The sequence below is a fragment of the Mustelus asterias genome, chromosome 4, assembly GCF_964213995.1.
Source record: "Mustelus asterias chromosome 4, sMusAst1.hap1.1, whole genome shotgun sequence".
Taxonomy (NCBI): domain Eukaryota; kingdom Metazoa; phylum Chordata; class Chondrichthyes; order Carcharhiniformes; family Triakidae; genus Mustelus; species Mustelus asterias.
This window is the reverse complement of record NC_135804.1, coordinates 51,689,384-51,710,203: the sequence shown is the minus strand read 5'-3', so window position 1 is coordinate 51,710,203 and position 20,820 is coordinate 51,689,384. Positions and strand designations below refer to the sequence as shown.

General features: G+C 40.6%; 1 protein-coding gene across 1 annotated transcript in view; it reads left to right on the top strand.

Annotated features, from left to right (window-relative positions):
• rspry1 (ring finger and SPRY domain containing 1) overlaps positions 1-20,820 on the top strand; it is an 85,968-nt gene that overhangs the window by 27,807 nt on the left and 37,341 nt on the right. Inside the window, exons 3-5 of the mRNA XM_078211018.1 lie at positions 10,445-10,557; positions 15,694-15,820; positions 17,767-17,825. Coding sequence (XP_078067144.1) covers positions 10,445-10,557; positions 15,694-15,820; positions 17,767-17,825 — 299 coding nt within the window. The remainder of the gene's footprint in view (positions 1-10,444; positions 10,558-15,693; positions 15,821-17,766; positions 17,826-20,820) is intronic.

Below are 20,820 nucleotides of genomic sequence, written 5' to 3'. Positions count from 1 at the left end.
TCTGGGTGAGGATGTGTCCTTGAACTATATTAAGATAGATAACGGTCTTGCCAAAATTGTAATGGCAGGATGGGTCATTGACAGAATGTTGCTGTGACATGGCAGCTGAGAGTACTGAAAAACTCTTAAATGATGGACAATTTTTTAAAAAAATCTCTGGATGACTGCTTTATAACAAGACCATTTATTGCCCGAAGGTGGCAATAGGCTGCACTTATAATCACTGAAAGCAGCTTGATAGGCTGCTTCAGAGGCCAGCAATAGCCAACATTGATGTGGGACTGGTGTCTTCGAGACACCAGAGTAAGAATGAAAGGTTTCCTTCCCTAAAGAAGCATCTGGATTTTCAAATGATCTTACAGCTTTGAATCCTGTTGATATCGGTTTTGCCATGATGGGATTTGAACTCCTCTGCTAGTCACTACATTAATGAATTAGTAAGCTGTCATACAGAGGTAGTTTTGTGTGTGGGGTCGGAAATTTGCACACATGCTTGACCATAAACTTTGAACAATCTTTTTGGTTGGTCCCAATCTGACTTTCTCTCCAATAGGGTCTGCAACTGTAAGAAAAATATGACTTTTAACACCATTTTATTATTTTTAAAAATCTCTACAAGCTTGGATTAGTTTTCTTTTAAACTTGCCATTTCTATCTTGCTATCATTTCACTAACCAGTCAAAGGTCTACAGTTCCTGGTACCAGCCTTTCTGAACTAGGGTCGAGTGCATGATTTGTAAAAAGTTAATATGCAGGTACGACAATTAATTGGAAAAGCTAATAGGATATTATTGTTTGTTGCGAGGGGACTTGAATGCAAAAGTACGGTGGTTATACTTCAAGTTATACGGGGCATTGGCGAGGCCACATCTGGAGTCGTCTCATTTTAAGGAAGGATGTAAAGGCATTGGAAGCAGTTCAGAGAAGGTTTGCTAGACTAATACCAGAATGGTATTGTGTTACGAAGAAAAGTTGAACACTAGGCTTGTATCCACTGGAGTTTAGAAGAGTAAGAGGTGACTTGATTGAAACAGATCATGACGGGTCTTACAAGGTGGATGTGGAGAGGACGTTTCCACTTATGGGAGAATCTAGAACTAAGGGTCACTTTAATAATGAGTCGTCATTTAAAACAGAGGAAGATAAATTTTTTGAGGCTCGTAAGTTCTGGGAGCGCTTTTCCTCAAAAGGCAGAGACTTTGAATATTTTTAAGACGGCAGTAGATTGCAGATAAGGGAATGAAAGGTTATCAGCGGTAGGCGGGAACGTGGAACTGAGATTATGGTCAGATCAGTCATGATCTTATTGAATGGCAAAGCAGGGTTGAGTGGCTTATTCCTCTTAATTTGTATGTTTGTTTAAGGTCTCAAGTGGGACTAATTGCAGTGTTCAATACCATTCACGACACCTTGTACTGAGGCAAGCCATGTCCTTATGCAATAAGTCTAAGGCAAAAAGATAGAATCTACCCATTAACACCCTGGAGTAACTTTTTTTTTGTCTATCCCCTTCCTAAGATATAGGTGTCGCTGGCAAGCCCATCCTTAATTGCCTTTGAACTGAATGGCTTGCTAGGCCATTTCAGTGGTCAGTTGAGAGTAAACCACTTTGCTGTGGGCCTGGAGTCACATATAGCTAGATTGGGTAAGGATGACAGATTTGCTTCCCTAAAGGACATTTGTGAACCAGATAGGTCTTTACAGCAATCACTGATGTTTTCATGGTCACCAGCTTTATATTCCAGATTTATTAACTGAATTCAAACTCATCTTGCTGCCATGATGGGATTTGAACCCATGTACCCAGAACATTAGCTTGGCCTTCTGGATTACTAGTCCAGCAATATTCCCGCTATAACCATGGTCTCCCCAATTACTTAACTGGACCAGCCATAGAAATACCTACAAGAACAGGTCAGAGGCTGGGACTCCTGTGACGAGTAAAGTGCTTCTTGACTCCCCAAAACCCGTTTGCCATCTTCAAGGCTCAAGTCAGCTGTTTGCTGGAATACTCTCTCATTGCCTGAATGAATGCAGCTCCAACAATACTCGAGGCTTCTCACTATTTGAGACAAATCAGCCTGCTTGATAGGCAGCCCATCTACCACCTTAAACATTCACTCCCTCCCATTGATGCACAGTTGCAACAACATATATCAAATACAAGATACGCTGCAGCAACCTGCCAAGCCCCCTTTGAAAGCACCTTCCAAACTTGCAACCTCTGCCACATAGGAGAAAAAGGTCAGTAGATGCCTGGAACACCACCTGAAAGTTCCTTTCCCAACCCCACACTATCCTTACTTGAAACTATATTGCTCTTCCTTTATTGTCACAGGGTCAAAATCCTGGTTCTCCTTTCCTAACAGCACCGTGGACTTGCTGACACATGGACTGCACCACCAGCTTATTGAAGGCAATTGGAGATTAACAGCAAATGCTCACATCCCGTGAAAAAAAATTGAAAAAAAGTGTTCATTGTTATAGAGCTGATTTAAAAAAAATAATGATTGAGGCTTTTTGTTTTGTTTTTACTGAGATGGATATTCAGGACCAGACAGAATAAGTTTAAATGTTTTGATTTTCAATTTGACAGTAAAGTCTCTAAAGCATATTGTCTCTCTTTGCCATTTGAGCTAGAATGATATCAACTAGTTAGTCCTTAAATGAATATTTATTATTACAATTGCCATTATTTGCTAGAAATAGGAAAAGTATAAGATGGCTTAGCAGTATCTGAAACTTAAAATCTCTAAGAAGGCATGTGTAAATTTATTCCAGGTTGGGGATGTAGAACACTGGTTCCAACTCCAGTGAATTCTCCATCTCCTGGTTTAATAATGCAATGTAATTTAAATCTGAAACTAATAACTTGGGAGAGGATCATATGTTTTTACCTTGCTTTCCCCCCAAAGCTTCTGAAACGTTTTCTCCATGCCTTCATTATCTTGACAATTGACCTTTGTCATTTTGCTCATTTGTTTTACTGCTTCTAGTGTTTCTGAGGCCTGTCCTACACATCCACTCTTTCTGCTCATGTTGAACTCTTTGAGGTGTCTTTGAGGAATAGTGAGATATACTTGAGGAGTAGCTTTAAAATGTGAACATCTTAGTAAATGCCTGCTGTAGGTTTGCCCAATGAAGTAACGGGCATGCTTATAGGCCTTAATCAGTGTGATTTGTATCTTTGCATTTGGAGAACTGAGTACTCTTGTGATTTTAGGTTCTATTCCCTCATTCCAGGCTTTCTCTGATAGCATCACTAAAATGGAGAATTTACTGTATTACACTGGGTGGCTGGCATTGCAATAATTAATTTGTGACACAGCGCTCTAAAACATCAGTGTACTTTGAGTTTTAAAGTTTTAACTAAACAAATCTTTAGTTTAAATGCAGTAAGTGTCATAAGTTGACATGGTTTGTTTGATCTTTTGCTCTAGGCAAAATCCAATGCAACTCTGGTCTGCTCACGATTTAGGAGGAAAAACGTCTTATTTACCTTGCCCTGCCCATGATCTAATTCCTGGTCAAATCAGCAGTCTGTAACACAATTCACATTTGAAGATGCTGTGCTTAATTACTGAGTTTCGCAGTTTGTTTTCTGCACCTTTCAAGTGATTTATCAACAGAATGGAATATAAATAATAGCCTGAATTTTACCACTGCAGCGCTTCACGAAGGAGGCTCACCACTGCCTTCTCAAGAGCAATGAGAGATGAACAACAGTTGCTAGTCTTGCCACCAATGCTCTCTTCCCATGCATAAATAGAAAAATAGAAAATTAGTTTTAGGGCCAGAGAGATTGAAAAATAATTAGGACCTAGTACATAGTTTAAAAAACCCAGCTACATTTCATGAAAAAAGTTGCACCTTTAATGAGGATATTTATCATGACAGTAGTGTAAAAAGTACAAATGTGTCAAAACATTAATTTGCACCTTTGAGGACTTCAGGGCACATATGCCGTTAGCAGAAATTGCTGTCAATTTCACAGACTACTGACCATTTCACTGTCATTTGAACGGCAAAATCCAAGCCGACGTGTTCAAGAGTATATACATATTTGTATTCCAGACTGCTAGTGTCCACTGCTGCAAGTAGCAAAGTGTTTCACATCTTCCATTAACTGAACACTGATTATTGTGATGTCAATGCGCCGAATGGTCTCTTCTGCGCAGTAGGGATTCTATGATCTTGATGAAATTTTAACTATTGTGATCAACAGTCCTGTGTGTGAAAAAAGCGCAACATTGTTCACAGTACCAACTTCATCCCAATTTAGAAATGAGGTTGTACTAGTTTGAATACAAACTAAGCTGTTACATACATGGAATAAATACAAATGAAATCCCTGGTATGTTTACAATGCATGGGTGCATGACTTTTTACTCTCTCTAGTGTTTCTCAAGTACTAGAATTTTGAAGTGTCTTTTTATTCATCAATGTTTCTTTATATTGGGTTTTTTGATAGGTTAAACAAATTTCATTCCTGAACTTAAGAATCAGATGCATTGGTACGCTGAAGAGTCAACTTCAATCAGCTCAACTATCAATGTACCTTTAATGTTAGGCCTGCTTTCATTTAGTTGGAGATGGAGTGATTAATTCAATAGTAAAATATGGTTGTGCTTTCTTTGTTTCAATTCCAGTTTTTCATAATTTGTGGTTCTTTAGCTTGAAGCCTTAGCCCTAAATTCGAAATTCATGTCATGGAATCAAAGTTACAACAGAAGTTTTTTGGCTCATTAACACTGCACTAACTCCTCAAAGGCAAGTATCTGCTCTCGACCTTTCTGTATGCTTTTTCAAATACTCAAGTTTCCTTATTAAATGTTGTTGTGTACTTGGAGTTAATACCACATGCGCGCACATAAAATTTACACCCTGGCCTTCCCATTTGTTTTATTAATCTGGAGTTCATATTACTAATTTGCCAACTAATGGGACTTAGGAAAAGGTTCTGAGAATGTATCAAAGCCTTTAAAAAAAATTTGAGCATTTTCCCTATGACTCACTTGGTTCTGGGGCTAAAGTGTCTAATTGAGTAAACAGCTTAGGCATCTCATTTAATTATTACATTGCAGTGCCAATGCAGTTGCATTATATGTCTTCAATTTGGTGGTGGCTTAAGTCTTTTCATAGAATCATAGAAACCCTACAGTGCAGAAGGAGGCCATTCGGCCCATCGAGTCTGCACCGACCACAATCCCACCCAGGCCCTACCCCCACATATTTTACCCGCTAATCCCTCTAACCTACGCATCTCAGGATTCTAAGGGGCAATTTTTAACCTGGCCAATCAACCTAACCTGCATATCTTTGGACTGTGGGAGGAAACCGGAGCACCCGGAGGAAACCCACGCAGACACGAGGAGAACGTGCAAACTCCACACAGACAGTGACCCGAGCCGGGAATCGAACCCGGGACCCTGGAGCTGTGAAGCAGCAGTGCTAACCACTGTGCTACCGTGCCGCCCGTTTTACTGAATTATTCAGAACAGAAAGCTCCCAATGTTTAATTTCCCACCTCTATGGAGTTAGCTGATTTAAGTTGCAGTGGTAGTTCTTGCTTCTGATCAATTTCCTGCTTGGCCTGCAGATATGTACCAGTTAGCTGACCTTGCTGTGGAGCTTGCCTTGCCTTCCATTATTGAATTACTTCATGGTAATCTCGAGGGTGACCAAGGAGTTGAGTCATTTAAATGATGTAAATAATGACCACTGTTCACATGGAACTATATCCTCGCACACCTCACTTTCTGGGGAAGAAATCAAATTTAATTAATGTTTTGTTTAGTGCGGTTATATATGTTAACCTGTTCTTATTTTGAACAAAGCATGGCATAACTTGAACAACTTGCATAGAGGAGCAGCTGAACTATGGTGTGATACTGCTGAATCAGTGGCATTAGTTGAATTTAAGCATTTTGCTTCAGTTATATTTTCAACATGTATCCGCACACAATGTTGCGAATGGAGTACCTGCAGTTTAATATTGTATAAAATATTATTGATGTTTATTTTTTTGAATTCCACATTTACAAACCAAGTATTTTTTTAATGCAGTCTCCATGATAAATAAAGAATTTTGCAAGTTATGAAGGCTGTTTATTATGTAATTCATGCCACATTTGTGTATCATAGAAAGAAATCATAGAAACCCTACAGTGCAGAAGGAGGCCATTCGGCCCATCGAGTCTGCACCGACCACAATCCCACCCAGGCTCTACCCCCACATATTTACCCGCTAATCCCTCTAACCTACGCATCCCAGGACTCTAAGGGGCAATTTTTAACCTGGCCAATCAACCTAACCCGCACATCTTTGGACGGTGGGAGGAAACCGGAGCACCCGGAGGAAACCCACGCCGACACGAGGAGAATGTGCAAACTCCACACAGACAGTGACCCGAGCCGGGAATCGAACCCGGGACCCTGGAGCTGTGAAGCAGCAGTGCTAACCACTCTGCACAGTGTATATATATGGTGTATATGGGGATGAAGTGGTAATGCAAGTGAGATCTATGCCTCTTGGGTGAAATATATATATTAAGATGTTCTTTCTGTACCATGTGCCTGATTTCTGAGTGTGATACAGAGGTGCAGCATTAGTTTATACCTCAGAAGGTGGGAAGTGATTTAAAAGAAGATCCAATGGCAGCATAGTGTTGCTGCTAAGTATTTTTATAAATCTTCTCTTCCCAGTCATCTAAATTGAGAAGCTGTCATGCAAAAAAAATTACTTGCAAGGATTATTGATCCATAGGATTGGCAACAAAGATAAAAATACAGTTTATTGAAAGAATAACTCAGACTGCAAGGGCTTTTCTGATGCCACAAGTCTAAAGTTTGTGCCTCATACCTCACTCATTGTAATATTGAAAGGATTGTAGCAAGCACTAAAACTAAATCATCTGTGTTTGAACATAATTGACTGTGCGGCAAATTAAATTGATTCTGTTGCATAGGTCCATTTGAATGTCGTGAGGTAATACCCATTTAAAGTGGGATTTTTTTATTTGTGCGTCTAACACACAGAATACTTCTACCACAAACTAAATTTGGAGAGTGCAGTTGGCCACATGCTTTTCCTGATCCTTTTGCACCTGCATTTTGGGGCTTCAACGTCGATTGCCAGCTTGAACAGTAAATGCAAACATTCCAATAGAGAACCAGATGAGTTCCTGCAGGAACTGCGAGGTTGTTGAGCAAATTGATATTGGGAGGGAAAAGGTATTGGAGTTTAACAGTGGACAAGTCTCCAGGTTTGGATGAATTGTGTCCCAAGCTACTGTGGGAGGCAAGGGAGAAGATTGCAGGGACTCTGACCCAATTTTTAATTCCTCTCCAGCCACAGGGGAAGTGCCAGAGGACTGGAGAACAGCTAATGATGATCTGCTATTTAAGAAGCGTGATAGAAATAAGAGAGGGTACCATAGACCAGTGAGTCTCACGTCAGTGGTAGGGAAACAATTAGAGAAAATTCTGAGGGAGAGCATCTATCTTGAGACTACGCTGATCAGCGATAGTCAGCATGGCTTCGTCAGAGAGAGCCATGCCTAACACATTTGATTGAATTTTTTGAGGGGTTGACAAGCTGTGTAAATGTGGATAATGCAGTTGATGTAGTTTAAATGGATTTCAATAAAGCCTTTGACAAGGTCCTACATAGGTGACTTATAAAGGAGGCAAATGCACATGGAATACAAGGTAATTTGATAGTGGATTCAAAATTGGCTCAGTGGTAGGAGACAGAAGGTGATGACAAAAGGCTGCTTTAATGATTGGGATAAACACAGTAAGGAGTCTAACAACACCAGGTTAAAGTCCAACAGGTTTATTTGGTAGCAAACACCACTAGCTTTCGGAGCGCTGCTCCTTCGTCAGGTGAGTGGGAGATCTTCTGCAAACAGGGCATATAAAGACACAAACTCCAGTTACAGAATAATGAATAATGATTGGAATGCGAATCTTTACAGCTAATCAAGTCTCAAAGGTACAGACAGTGTGAGTGGAGAGAGCATTAAGCGCAGGTTAAAGAGATGTGTATTGTCTCCAGACAGGACAGCCAGTGAGATTTTGCAAGTCCAGGCAAGTTGTGGGGGTTACAGATAGTGTGACATGAACCCAAGATCCTGGTTGAGGCCGTCCTCGTGTGCGGAACCTGGCTATCAGTCTCTCCTAATGACTGGGAGCCAGTGGCATACCGCAGGTATCTGTGCTGCATCCCCCGTTAGTCATCCTTTACATAAATGACATGGATGACTGTGAGGGTTAGGATTAGTAAGTTTGCGGATGACACAGGCTGGGTGGTTAACTGTGAGGTTGAGTGGCTTGGGCTACAGGAAGATGTAGACATGTTGGTTAAATGGGTAGATAAGTAGCCGATGGAATTTAACCCTGAAAAGTGTGAGCTGATACACTTTGGAAGGAGTAATTTGATAAGGAAGTATTCAATCAACAGCATGCACGAAGTTCTGTGGAACAAAGAGTCTTTGGTGTGTTTGTCTATGGATCTCTGAATGCAGAAGGGCATGCTAGTAGGATGGTGAAAAAGGCATATGGGGCACTTGCCCCTTTATCAATTGAGGCACTGATTACAAAAGCAGGGAAGTCATGTTGGAGTTGTTTTGAACTTTGAGGCCACAGCTGAACAAATGTGTGCAGTTCTGGTCGCCACATTATAGGAAGAATGTGATTGCATTAGAGAGGGTGCAGACGAAATTCATCAGCATGCTGCCTGGGATGGAACATTTACGTTATGAAGAGAGGTTGGAAAGGCTTGGTTGTTGTTGGAGCAGAGAAGACTGAGTGGCGACCTGATCGAGGTGTACAACATTTAGAGACATGGACATGGTGGATAAGGAACAGCTGTTCCTCTTAATTGATGGGTCAGTCACGAGGAGACATAGATTCAAGGTGAGAGGCAGGAGGTTTGGGGGATGTGAGGAATAACTTTTTTACCCAAAGGGTTTTGACAGTCTGGAATGTGCTACCTGGCAGCGTGGTAGAGGTGAGTTGGATCGCATCTTTCATAAAATACCTGGATGAACACACGGCACATCATAACATTTCAAGGCTATGGATGAAGTGCTGGTAAATGGGATTAAATGGGAGTTCAGGTGTTTCTTGTGTGCTGATGCAAACTTGATGGGCCGAAGGGCCTCTTCCGCACCATATGATTCCGAGTGTGAGACGTTGTGTCAGTTCTTGGGTGATATATTTCCTGGTCATTGTTATCTCCTCGACTCCTGCCTTCTTTGATTTGCCTTGGTCATAGAATGTCCAAGATTTATTCACCCCAACCAGAATCTATGTATTTGCTTCCCTCAGGAGATTACATGTTGCTGGTGGGTGGGGCGGGGAATATTGGTGATATGTTGACTATTTGCAGTACTACATCAAGGACCAGGTAGCCTTTTTTTATGTTGCTGTGTATGAAGTATTCAGACATATACTAATAATGACAATTCAGTGGGGGATGTGGCTTCAGACCTGTTTTTTATTTCTGTGGTTTGTTGGTTTTTGCAAATGGTTAACATTGATTTGGAGACTTAACCACATTACTTATGGTGGTATAAAGAAATCTTTAGCAGCGAACTCAACCAATCAACCCACACAACTACTTCCGGGGTTTTTTTTATGTATGCGGGACTGTCTGTCGCGGTGCAATTGAAATGTGCAAGGCCATTTACATTGCTACAGTCATATAACAGCTTGGATGGAGCAAGTGAACCAACATTGAAACAAATGCCTTTTATTTGTGTCAAATACTTGGTATGCTTTCTTTTTATCGTAAGCAAAATTTAGTTGCTTCTGCAGGAATCTTCACACATTACAAAGCCAGAGTAAATTTGGCATCAGATTTAGCATGGGAAGAATAGATTAATAATTTAGGCAGGTCCTTGTTGCTTTTGCATTGCTATGGATCTAAAACTACTTATACTTTAGAGAGGAAGAGAGTGAAATTTATTTTTTGCAAACTGGGTCACTCACAGAGAAGCAGTGGAGTACATATTTCCTTGTCAATATTTTTTGTGCAATTGAGTGTTTGTTTTCACGGAATGAGTGCTATTTTTCACACAGCAGAGACTGAATTTTAATATTGAAATATTAAAATTTCCCTGTTTTAAAGGGAGGTATTCACTTGAATAGTAAAAACCCATGTATGCCTAGGTAGTTTTTGGTTGTAATTTATTTTGACTAGTCGTCGTTTTAAAAGCCAACACATGGTATTTGATTCAATGTATTGTTCACTTGTGTATTTTTGAAAATCCTTTCTAAAAGTGGTATTTTGAAGTTATTGGGTTACAGAAAGATGCAGCTTTTTTTCAAAATTTCACTTTGGTCTAGAATGAGAACGTTTTTTAAGATTTGTATGTGTGTTCTAAAACTTTACTGAATTTTGACTGGATCTAATGTACTTTTTCTTCCTTGGTGATAGATGAAGGTTGGCTGGAAGTAGTACAGTCCCTGATCAGAGTTATTCCTCTGGAAGATCCTTTAGGGCCAGCTGTCATTACTTTACTGCTTGATGAGTGTCCGCTGCCAACCAAAGTAAGTGGTGCATTATTTTTCTCTCCAATGCTATTGTTTGTCTTCTCCTTTTAAATGAATGACTCATTCTAATATTGTATAGAATGTTCCATTTAAAAACATTTTATAATTATCTAATTAGTCATTATGCTTTGCATTAAACCATTGGAATTATCAGAAATGTTTCAGCACTAAGATTATCGAGCAGGGGTATGTGCTTCCTCGGGCCGTTTGATATGATCTTGGCTGACCATCTACCTCCACCGTTTTCCTGTCCATTTTCTATAAATCCCTTAACTTCCTGACAGATCAATTTTTGGTCTATCTCAGCATCAAATATGTTCAATGGTTATAGTATCCACAACTTTCTGGTAATTCTAAACATTGGCAACCCTCACAGTGAAGAAAATTCTCCTCATCATAATCTTAAATGATTTGACCCTACCTCCCTACCACACTTCACTAGACCCCTGCCTCTATGTTCAAGATTCCCCAGTTGGGAGAGCCCAATACCAACCCTTTCGAGCCCCTTCTGAGTTTTGGATGTTCAAATGAAATGGCCTCTTCTTTCAAGCTCTAGAGAGTATAAAGGCCTGATTTACTCAAACTGTCAGCATAGGATGAACCCTCTCATCTGCAAGGTTTGGTTCTGGACCCTTGCTATTTGCGGTGTATGTTAATGATTTGGTAGGTTGGTAATTAGTATGGAGGACAGCTGTAGACTGCAAAAGGATATAAGTGGACTGGACAGTTGGACAGAGCAGTGGCAAATGGAATTCAACCTGGAAATGTGTGAGATCATGCACTTGGGGAGGATTAACAAGGCAAAGGATTACATGATGAATGGTAGGACCCTGGAAAGTACGAAAGATTAGAGGGAGCTTGAAGTGCATATCCACAGATACCTGAGTGTGGCACAGAAAATTGATAGGGTGATGAAGAAGGCATATGGTTAAGGCCAGAGTATAAGAACAGGGAGGTCATGCAGGAACTGGATATAATACTGGTTAGGCCACAACAGGAAAAGTACATGCAATTCTGGGCACCACTTTATAGGAAGGAAATCAGTGGACTGGTGTCAGGAAAGATTGGATAGGCTGGGGTTGGTTTTCTTGGAGCAGCAATAGTTGAGAGGGGACTTGATAGGGGTGTGCAAGATTATGAGGGGCATAGAATAGGTGGGTGCTGTTTCTGTTAGCTGATGAGTCAATAAACGGGGAGCATAGATTTAAGGTGAGAGGGAGAAGGCAAAAAAAGGAGTTGAGGAGAAACTTTTCACCCAGAGGGTGCTGGGAGTCTGGAATTCACTGCTTGAAAGGGTTCTTGAGTCAGAAAATCTCAACATTTGAGAAGTATTTCGATATTCACTTCTGTTGCAATAACCTCCAAGACAATGGGAAATGGGATTAGTGCAGACAGATCTTTGACCAGCATGGATGCAATGGGCCAAATGGCCTTCTGTGCTGTAAACATCTATGAATCCCAGAGGGTCAATCTTGTGAACCTTTACTGTACCACCTCCAAGGTAGTTATGTCATCCTTTAAATATGGAGACCAAAACTATGCATTGTGCTCTGTGTGGTCTCACCAAAGCCCTAAATGTTTTGAATATTCTAAATTAATTAATAATTTAAATCAATATTGAATCCTGTGATAAATATCCAGTTCTTTTTCATGTTAATATTTTACAATGTTTAGTTATGGAGTGATTAACGTTTAACATCAGAGAGTTGGGTAATTGCAACTAAAGCAAATTTGAGTCATTACACTTCAAATTTGGGGCCATGTTGCTTTAGAGGTAGTCATGATGTGGAGATGCCGGCGTTGGACTGGGGTAAGCACAGTAAGAAGTCTCACAACACCAGGTTAAAGTCCAACAGTTGGACTTTAACCTGGTGTTGTGAGACTTCTTACTGTGCTTTAGAGGTAAACAGCTAGAAATGCAAGACCATAAAACAGCAGGTAGACTTACTTTGTGGGTGAAATAAGACATGTCTCTATGCTGCTTGCAAAGAAATGCAGTCTAGAGAGATGGTTACTTTGGGAATTAAAAGCTTTTTAATTTTTAAGTTTTTAAAATTTTATTTATTAGTGTCACAAGTTGGCTTACATTAACACTGCAATGAAGTTGCTGAGAAATTCTCCTAGCCTCGATACTCCGGCACCTGTTCACTGAGGGAGAATTTAGCATGACCAATGTACCTAATCAGGATGTCTTTCGGATTGTGGGAGGAAACTGGAGCACTTGGAGGGAACCAGCACAAGAGTGGCCCAAGCTGGGAATTGAATCTGGATCCCTGTGCCATCGTGCTGCCCATAAGCTAAATTAGTTTAAAAGCATTCAATAACACTGAAAGACTGCATCTTTATGAAGATGCGTGGAGTATATGAAAACCAGATAATATGTTTGCTGGACAATTGAGTGTTCTGCAGCAAGGAAAGAGGATGCCGAAGGGGTGCCTTTGTTTGCAGGATCCAGGCTATTTGGCGCCTAAGGTTTCTTCTGAGTCCTTTCAGTGTAGCTGACCATTGCAATTTTGACTTAACATGGTTTGTAGTTCACAGAGAAGCTCTGGGCTGTTGGGCTCATGAAGGTCCTGGGGAGATCAGAAGGTCATTGGTTCTGTGCCAAGCAGTTAGACCTCAAAACCCTGGGACCCATTTCGAGCTCTCTGCAGCTGGGAGACTGGAGAAATTCTGGGTAGTGTCAGCTTAGTCAAGTTTGCAGTCTGCGAAAGGGTTGGAAGTGTGCTGGTAATTAGAGGTGTGATTGCAGCTTTGAATTTTGTGGAACATGGGAGGGAGAGATTGAACCATTGGGAGGTGAACAGCTGTTGTGGCAGTCTGAGTCAGAGTGGCTGTTGAGGGAATTCAGTGGCTTGATCTTCAAAATTGAAATCCCTCTGAGGGTAAGTTTTATTGAAAGACTCATATTGGTCACTAATATCTTGGTGTGGTTGCTAAGAGATCCATGGCATCTGTTTTGTTTGTATTTGCTGTTTAATGTGCAGTATGGTGTGTTTGACTTCGGTTTGCCTATTAATTCATATTTACCTTGTGTTATTTCTGAATGTTAGAGTATAATTGTAGATAGTTTTACTTGCTGACCTTGTATAGTAAAGTTTATTTCATCTGTTTCAAACTGGAATCTTGTGGCTTTGCTCGAAGTACCTGAGATTTCAAACTTTGTCTGCTTTAAACGAAAAGCTACTGATCCCTAACCAGATCACCACAATCCAAATGTTTTCAAACTATTACAAGTGGTATAATGTTGAATTAAATGGGAAGCTTCTAAAATGTGTTAAAACAAATTTGTGAATTTTCAAAAACCATCCCATCTAATACAATACGTGAAAAACATAAATGGATTGCTCACTTAATGCACCCAGCATTTAGCGTGACCACTGAGGGAGCTCAAGAATACCAGATGTCTCGGCACACTCTTATTAAAACAAAAGTGTTGGAATTGGGCTGATTGTGACCAATGCAAGCCCATGTAATTCAAAATTTAAAAAACATATAGATCAGCCAAATTTAGCAAGATTGCTGGTTGGGGTAAAGATCAGTTGGTGAGTGTTTTGGTCTTCTATATTTGGGTTTTTTGTGGACAGGGGGTAGGGTGTGGGCAATGCTCAGACAGGCTGCATACCTCGTGGGGGTAAAACTTCTGGTACCATTTTATTCAAAATATTATTTCTTTCTGGGAACGTTTAAGACTTATCTAGATAGCCATATGAACGGAATGGAGGGATACAAAAGAATGGTCTAGTTTGGACCAGGGAGCGGTACGGGCTTGGAGGGCCGAAGGGCCTGTTCCTGTGCTGTATTGTTCTTTGTTCTTTATACAAATGTTACACACCTGAAATGAGAGGTTTTGTTAGTACAGTTGTACTTTCTAAATATTTCATTAGTTCCCACCAGCTACTTGAGTGCTTCAATGCAATCGAGTTCATTACCTGTAAAATCAAAAGTTGCTTTGGATCAAGACGATTGGGAACTTCCAGGAAAGGATGAGCACAGAAACCTGCTGGTTCTTCACTGCAGCAAAGTGGTCTGCATGAGCCATAGGAAGAATTCTATTCTGGGAAGCCACCATTTGTATTTTATGACCCAAAATAAAAATATCAGACATAAAGGTGTCTAATGTCATTTGAGACAGATCAGCTGAAAACAATTCAAATTGTCATCCTATCAGTGTTCAGGGATTTTAGGATGAGCTAATTTGTGCTTGCAGTGAGCTGACATGGGTTTGACAGGCCAGATGGCCGCCGCCTCCTGTGCTGTAACCATTCTAGATCTTAATTGGCCCAGGCACCCTGTAAATGGATATTAACCCATGTACATGGCATATGATGGTCCAGTAGCCTGAAGTGTATTATGTAAGTTATGTCCATCTTTTAAATTAGTGGAATAATGTATATAAATGTGGTGACTCTAATTACAATGAACTTAGCCTGGTTAGTAAATTGATTTTCCATGGTTTGAATGGAACATCTGCCTGTATGGTTCAATTTATTTTCCCATCATGTACCATACCTATGCTGATTTAAAAAAATGTGTGATATTAAATAACACGAGTTATTATTGATGTTTTCATTTCAGTTATGCTCTATAGTTATGAGGAAGTGGGTGTTATGGCGGGGACTGTTATCAATCTGATACCTGCCTTGTGTTCAAGGTTAAATCAGCTTCCATGAGCAGACAATCTCTTAGGACAATAGTCTCTTTTACGCTCAGTTAGTTAGCTCTGAATTTCAGCTTATTACTTGAACCTGCTTTGGGATAACCCGTCTTGCTTTTACCTTAATGAGTATAAAAATACCACAGGTAGACTACTACCTACAGATGTTAAATATACTTTTCCAAATTAAAACTGTACATGAGCAAAAGAAAGTGGACATCAGTCATCAAGTTATATATCATCTGGTCTGATTTTAGAATAGCAGCTATAATCCTTGCAATTTAAAAGTTTGTATTTTGCAATGGACTAGCCCTGTTTTGAATCTGATTTGCACTCGAGGGAATTGACTTAACTAGTGATAAAACCAAGAGTAAAGTTTCCAGTGCTGTGTTTTGATGCAGTGAATCGATTTTGATAAACATGTGAATGAATAATAAATGTGAAACCACACTAACTGTTTTGTAATTTTTTTTAAGGATGCATTACAGAAATTGTCAGAAATGTTGAATTTAAGTGCATCTCTAGCAAAGCAAGATGCTTGCAATCCAGCTAAGCACCGCAATACTACTGCAGTACTGGGATGCCTGGCTGAAAAGCTAGCAGGTATGGCAATCAGTTTTTTAGCCCCAGATTTCTTGGGTTTTCTTGACTTAGCACAATAATCTCATTTTTGAATTGATCTTTGATTAAACACAAACTTAGTTACTACATAATTAATGTAAGAATTGGTGGTGCATCAAACTGAACGGGTTCTGTTGTAGCACAGTGGATACTGAAGTTGTTTAGTATTTCATCCTAATGCAGTGATCACCTGCTATTGCCACTGCTTCACATAATTTCAAGTCTTAAAATCATGTGTAAAACAGTGTATTGATACATTTGTACACAATACTTGCAGGAATATGCGCCAATGCAGGCTGCATCAATTATGTTGGCATTGCTTCATCACAGTGGTTTCTAGAAGCAGTAGTAGCTGGGTGATAATACACTTGGAAGAAGACTGGAAACTTTTGTGGGGGTGGGGATGTTTACTGCCTTGCACTGTATATCTTAATAAATTGTCAAACTGTAGCTCTTAGCTTGCAGCTTTTCAATGATAGGACCTGATTTGAGTGATATTTTAACATCCTCAGTTAGTTTTGGGGGCAAGAAGAAAAATGGACTTTTGATCATCAAAGTTGTTTTTCAGAAGCAGCAGACTTGCTATTATTCGTTACCATTATTCCAAAATGCAGATGGTGGAGGATAGTTTTGTTAGTGCCCATCCATACTAGCTTATCACCTTTTGTATTATCGTACTGTGCAAGTCTTCAGTGTTTTTTTGTGAAAACTGTCAAACTGCTACTGGTGGCCTAATGAACAAAACGTGGCTTGTGTATCTCATAGAATCCCTACAGTGCAGAAGGCGGCTGTTCGGCCCATCAAGTCTGCACTGATTCTCCGACAGAGCATATTACCCAAGCCCTATCCCTGCAACCCCACATATTTACCCACTAATTCCTCTAACTTACACAACTTGGTACACTAAGCGGCAATTTAACATGGCCAATCCACCTAACCTGCACATCTTTAGACTGAGAGGAAACCAGAGCACCTGACGTCCCTGGCGCTGTGAGGCAGCAGTGCTTATCACTGTGCCAATTGGACCAAAAGATCCCAAACTCAATTATTGCAGAATTTTTCTCACCATTGATTGAATTCTGGAAATTTAACATTGACCTTGATCTAAGAAGAGGAAAAATCATCCAAGGATCCTGTTCATGATTCTACATGAGTCTGGCTTAAAAATGCACATTGTCATCTATTAAGGAAAATAAGCAATCTTGGACACATCTCTCTGAAATAGCTTAGCAAGCCACTCATAACCACACAAAGAATAATAAGAAAGCACTGTTGGATGCACCATCACACATTAAAATTAAGTAAAGTTTGCCACCAAATCACAGGGAAAATCAAGTGAGTAATAAATGATGGTTTCCAGTGGTTCCCTCATCCAGCGAATGAATAAGTATTGGTGCTTCAGAAGAATGGTAGAAAGGGAAAATAAGACTTCCAAAGAATGATCTAATCCATTGCTGAAAATTGGTTTTATGCTCATGAAGGCTGTTCTCGCTGGGAAGAACAGATCAAGGTAGTTGCTTGTTTTGAAAATGGAAATCCTACATGTGCAATTTTAAGTGTGCTTTTGGTGCTGTAAACAAAAAAAAATGCACTTCTGCACCATTGGGTGTTTTGCATTGGGTATTGTCAAACGTTTATGTTCCTGCAATGCAGGTATAGTGTTGACTTGAGACAGGTTGTTTGCCTCCTTAATTAGATGTGTGCCTTTGAACGTTCTGACACAACACAGCTTTGAATTGTACTAAATTCTCATCCAGTGAATTAACTTAATTGGCAAATCTTGAAACAACAAAAAATAGTAACTTTTGAAATGAAAAAAGTGCACATTTCTTCAAAAACTGTGGAGTTCTAAATACTCTTTATTTTCAATGACAACACATTCTCATGGAGAGGTGCAAATTATCTGATGAAACTTCTAACATTTACAGGTCCTGCCAGCATCGGTCTTCTCAGTCCGGGGACTTTGGAATATTTACTGGAAAGTTTGGTGAGTACTGGAGATTAGAGCCAAATTACTGGGCCATGTCAACCTCATTAAATGGGTAAATGAAAGTATTCCTACATTAAAATCAATTAACACCAAATGCTGGAAAATCTCAGCAAGTCTGACAGCATCTGTGGAGAGAGAATAGAGCCAACATCTCTAGTCTGGATGACCCTTCATCAGCTCTGATAAAGGGTCATCCAGACTTAACGTTGGCTCTACTCTCTCTCCACAGATGCTGTCACACCAGCTGAGATTTTCCAGCATTTTCTATTTTTGTTTCAGATTCCAACATCTGCAGTATTTTGCTTTTATCGTAAAATCAATTAATGCTTGTTTTATTTTTTGACACTTGGTGTTTTTGGATCATGTCTGTACTTTACACATCATAAACATCCAATCAGTTTTAAATAATCTAGGCTGAACTTCGATCAAATTTTTGACCAAATGACTGATTAAGCAGGTAGGTTTTAAAAGATGTGTTAAACAAAGAGGTGGAGAGGTTTTGAGAAGGAGTTCCAGAGCTTGGGGCCTAGATTGCTTGAAGGCACAAGCGCAATGATTGAAGGATGCACAAGAAACCAGAGTCTGAGGGAAGAGAGCACTTGGAGTGCAGACATGATCCAAGTGCTGCAGGGAAGAGTGTAATAATTATTACTTGTCCGAATGGCTGTCCTAAGTTACAGCTGTCCTTGTGGTCATGCTGCTTTCACACATTGTTGTTGGGTATGAATTCTAGGATATCGATGCCCAAATTGGAATGATATTTGACTCAGAACTAATGGCATTCCCATGATACCAGTCCTCTTCTCCTTCTTGCTGATGGAGTTTGCAGATGAAGGGATTTGCTGATGAAGAAATTATTCCTGGTGAGATGGTGTAGTGCATCCTGTGTATTATGCAGCCGGAATGTGTTGGCGATGGGGGTTAATAGAGGTAATACTATCTTCTGGATATGGATTGCACTTCATGGAAATTTATGTCAAGTATAATCTTCAAGAACAGCTTTTACAGTTGGTTACAGACATCAATCTTGAAGGTCAACCCACGGAAAGCAACTGACCCAGATGGGGGTACCCAGACGAGCACTCGGGTCCTGCATGGACAGCTGGCAGGAGTATTCAGATATCTTCCAACCTCTCCTTACGCCACTCTGAGGTCCCTACCCTGCTTCAAGAAGACGACCATCATCCCGGTACCAAAGAAAAGCCAGGCAGCGTCCCTTAATGACTATCGTCCGGTGGCTCTGACACTCATCGTTACGAAGTGCTTTGAAAGGTTAATCATGGCACAAATCAATTCCTGTCTACCAGACTGCCTGGATCCACTACAGTTCGCCTGCCGTCGCAACAGGCCCACAGCAGATGCCATCTCCTTGGCCCTGCACTCAGCCCTGGAACACCTAAATAACAAAGACACCTATGTCAGACTCCTGTTTATCGATTACAGTTCACCCTTCAACACCATCATTCCTACGAAACTCATCTCCAAATTCTGTGCCCTGGGGCTCAGTTCCTCCCTCTGCGACTGGATCATGAACTTCCTAACCCACAGACCGCAATCAGTAAGGCTAGGCAACAACACCTCCTTCACAAGCATCCTCAACACCAGTGCCCCACAAGGCTGTGTTCTCAGCCCCTACTACACTCCTTATACACTTATGACTGAGAGGCCAATTTCCCCTCCAACTCGATTTTCAACTTTGTTAATGATAACACCATAGTGGGTCAGATCTCAAGCTTTGACGAGACTGAGTACAGGAAAGAGATAGAGAATCTGGTGTCTAAAGATTGGAGGGCGGCAAATGTTGTGCCTTTGTTTAAAAAGCGCTGTCAGGAAAAGCCTGGGAACTACAGGCTGGTGAGCCCCTCATCTGTGGTTGGTAAGTTGTTGGAAGGTATTTTGAGACACGGGAACTACAGGCATTTAGAGACACAAGGACTGATTAGGGACAGTCAGCATGGCTTTGAGAGTGGAAAATCGTGTGTCTCAAATTTGAGTTTTTTGAAGGGGTAACCAAGAAGGTAGATGAGGGCAGTGCAGTTGATGTTGTCTACTTGGACTTTAGCAAGACCTTTGACAAGGTACCGCATGGTAGGTTGTTGCATAAGGTTAAATCTTACGAGATCCAGGGTGACGTAGCCAAATGGATAGAAAATTGGCTTGATGACAGGAGACAGAGGATGGTTGTTTTCAAACTGGAGGCCTGTGACCAGCGGTGTGCCTCAGGGATCGGTGCTGGGTCCACTGTTATTTATCATTTATATTAATGATTTGGATGAGAATATAGGAGGCACGGTTAGTAAGTTTGCCGATGACACCAAGATTGGTGGCATAGTGGACAGTGAAGAAGGTAGATTGAACCAGGGCAGGACTTACTCAGTTAATGGTAGGACATTGGGGAGAGTTCCAGAACAAAGAGATCTCTGGGTACGGGTTCATAGCTCCTTGAAAGTGGAGTCACAGGTGGACAGAGCGGTGACGAAGGCATTCGGCATGCTTGGTTTCATTGGTCAGAACAGTGAATACAGGAGTTGAGATGTCTTGTTGAAGTTGTACAAGACATTGGTAAGGCCGCACTTGGAATACTGTGTACAGTTCTGGTCACCCTATTATAGCAAAGATATTATTAAACTAGAAAGAGTGCAGAAGAGATTTACTCGGATGCTACCTGGACTTGGTGGTTTGAGTTATCAGGAGAGGCTGGATAGACTGGAACTTTTTTCTCTGGAGCGTAGGAGGCTGAGGGGTGATCTTATAGAGGTCTATAAAATAATGAGGGGCATAGATCAGCTAGATAGTCAATATCTTTTCCCAAAGGTAGGGGAGTCTAAAACTAGAGGGCATAGATTTAAGGTGAGAAGGGAGGAGATACAAAAGTGTCCAGAGGGGCAATTTATTTCACACGCAGGGTGATGAGCCTCTGGAACAAGCTGCCAGAGGTAGTAGCAGAGGCAGATACAGTTTTGTCTTTTAAAAAGCATTTAGACAGTTATAT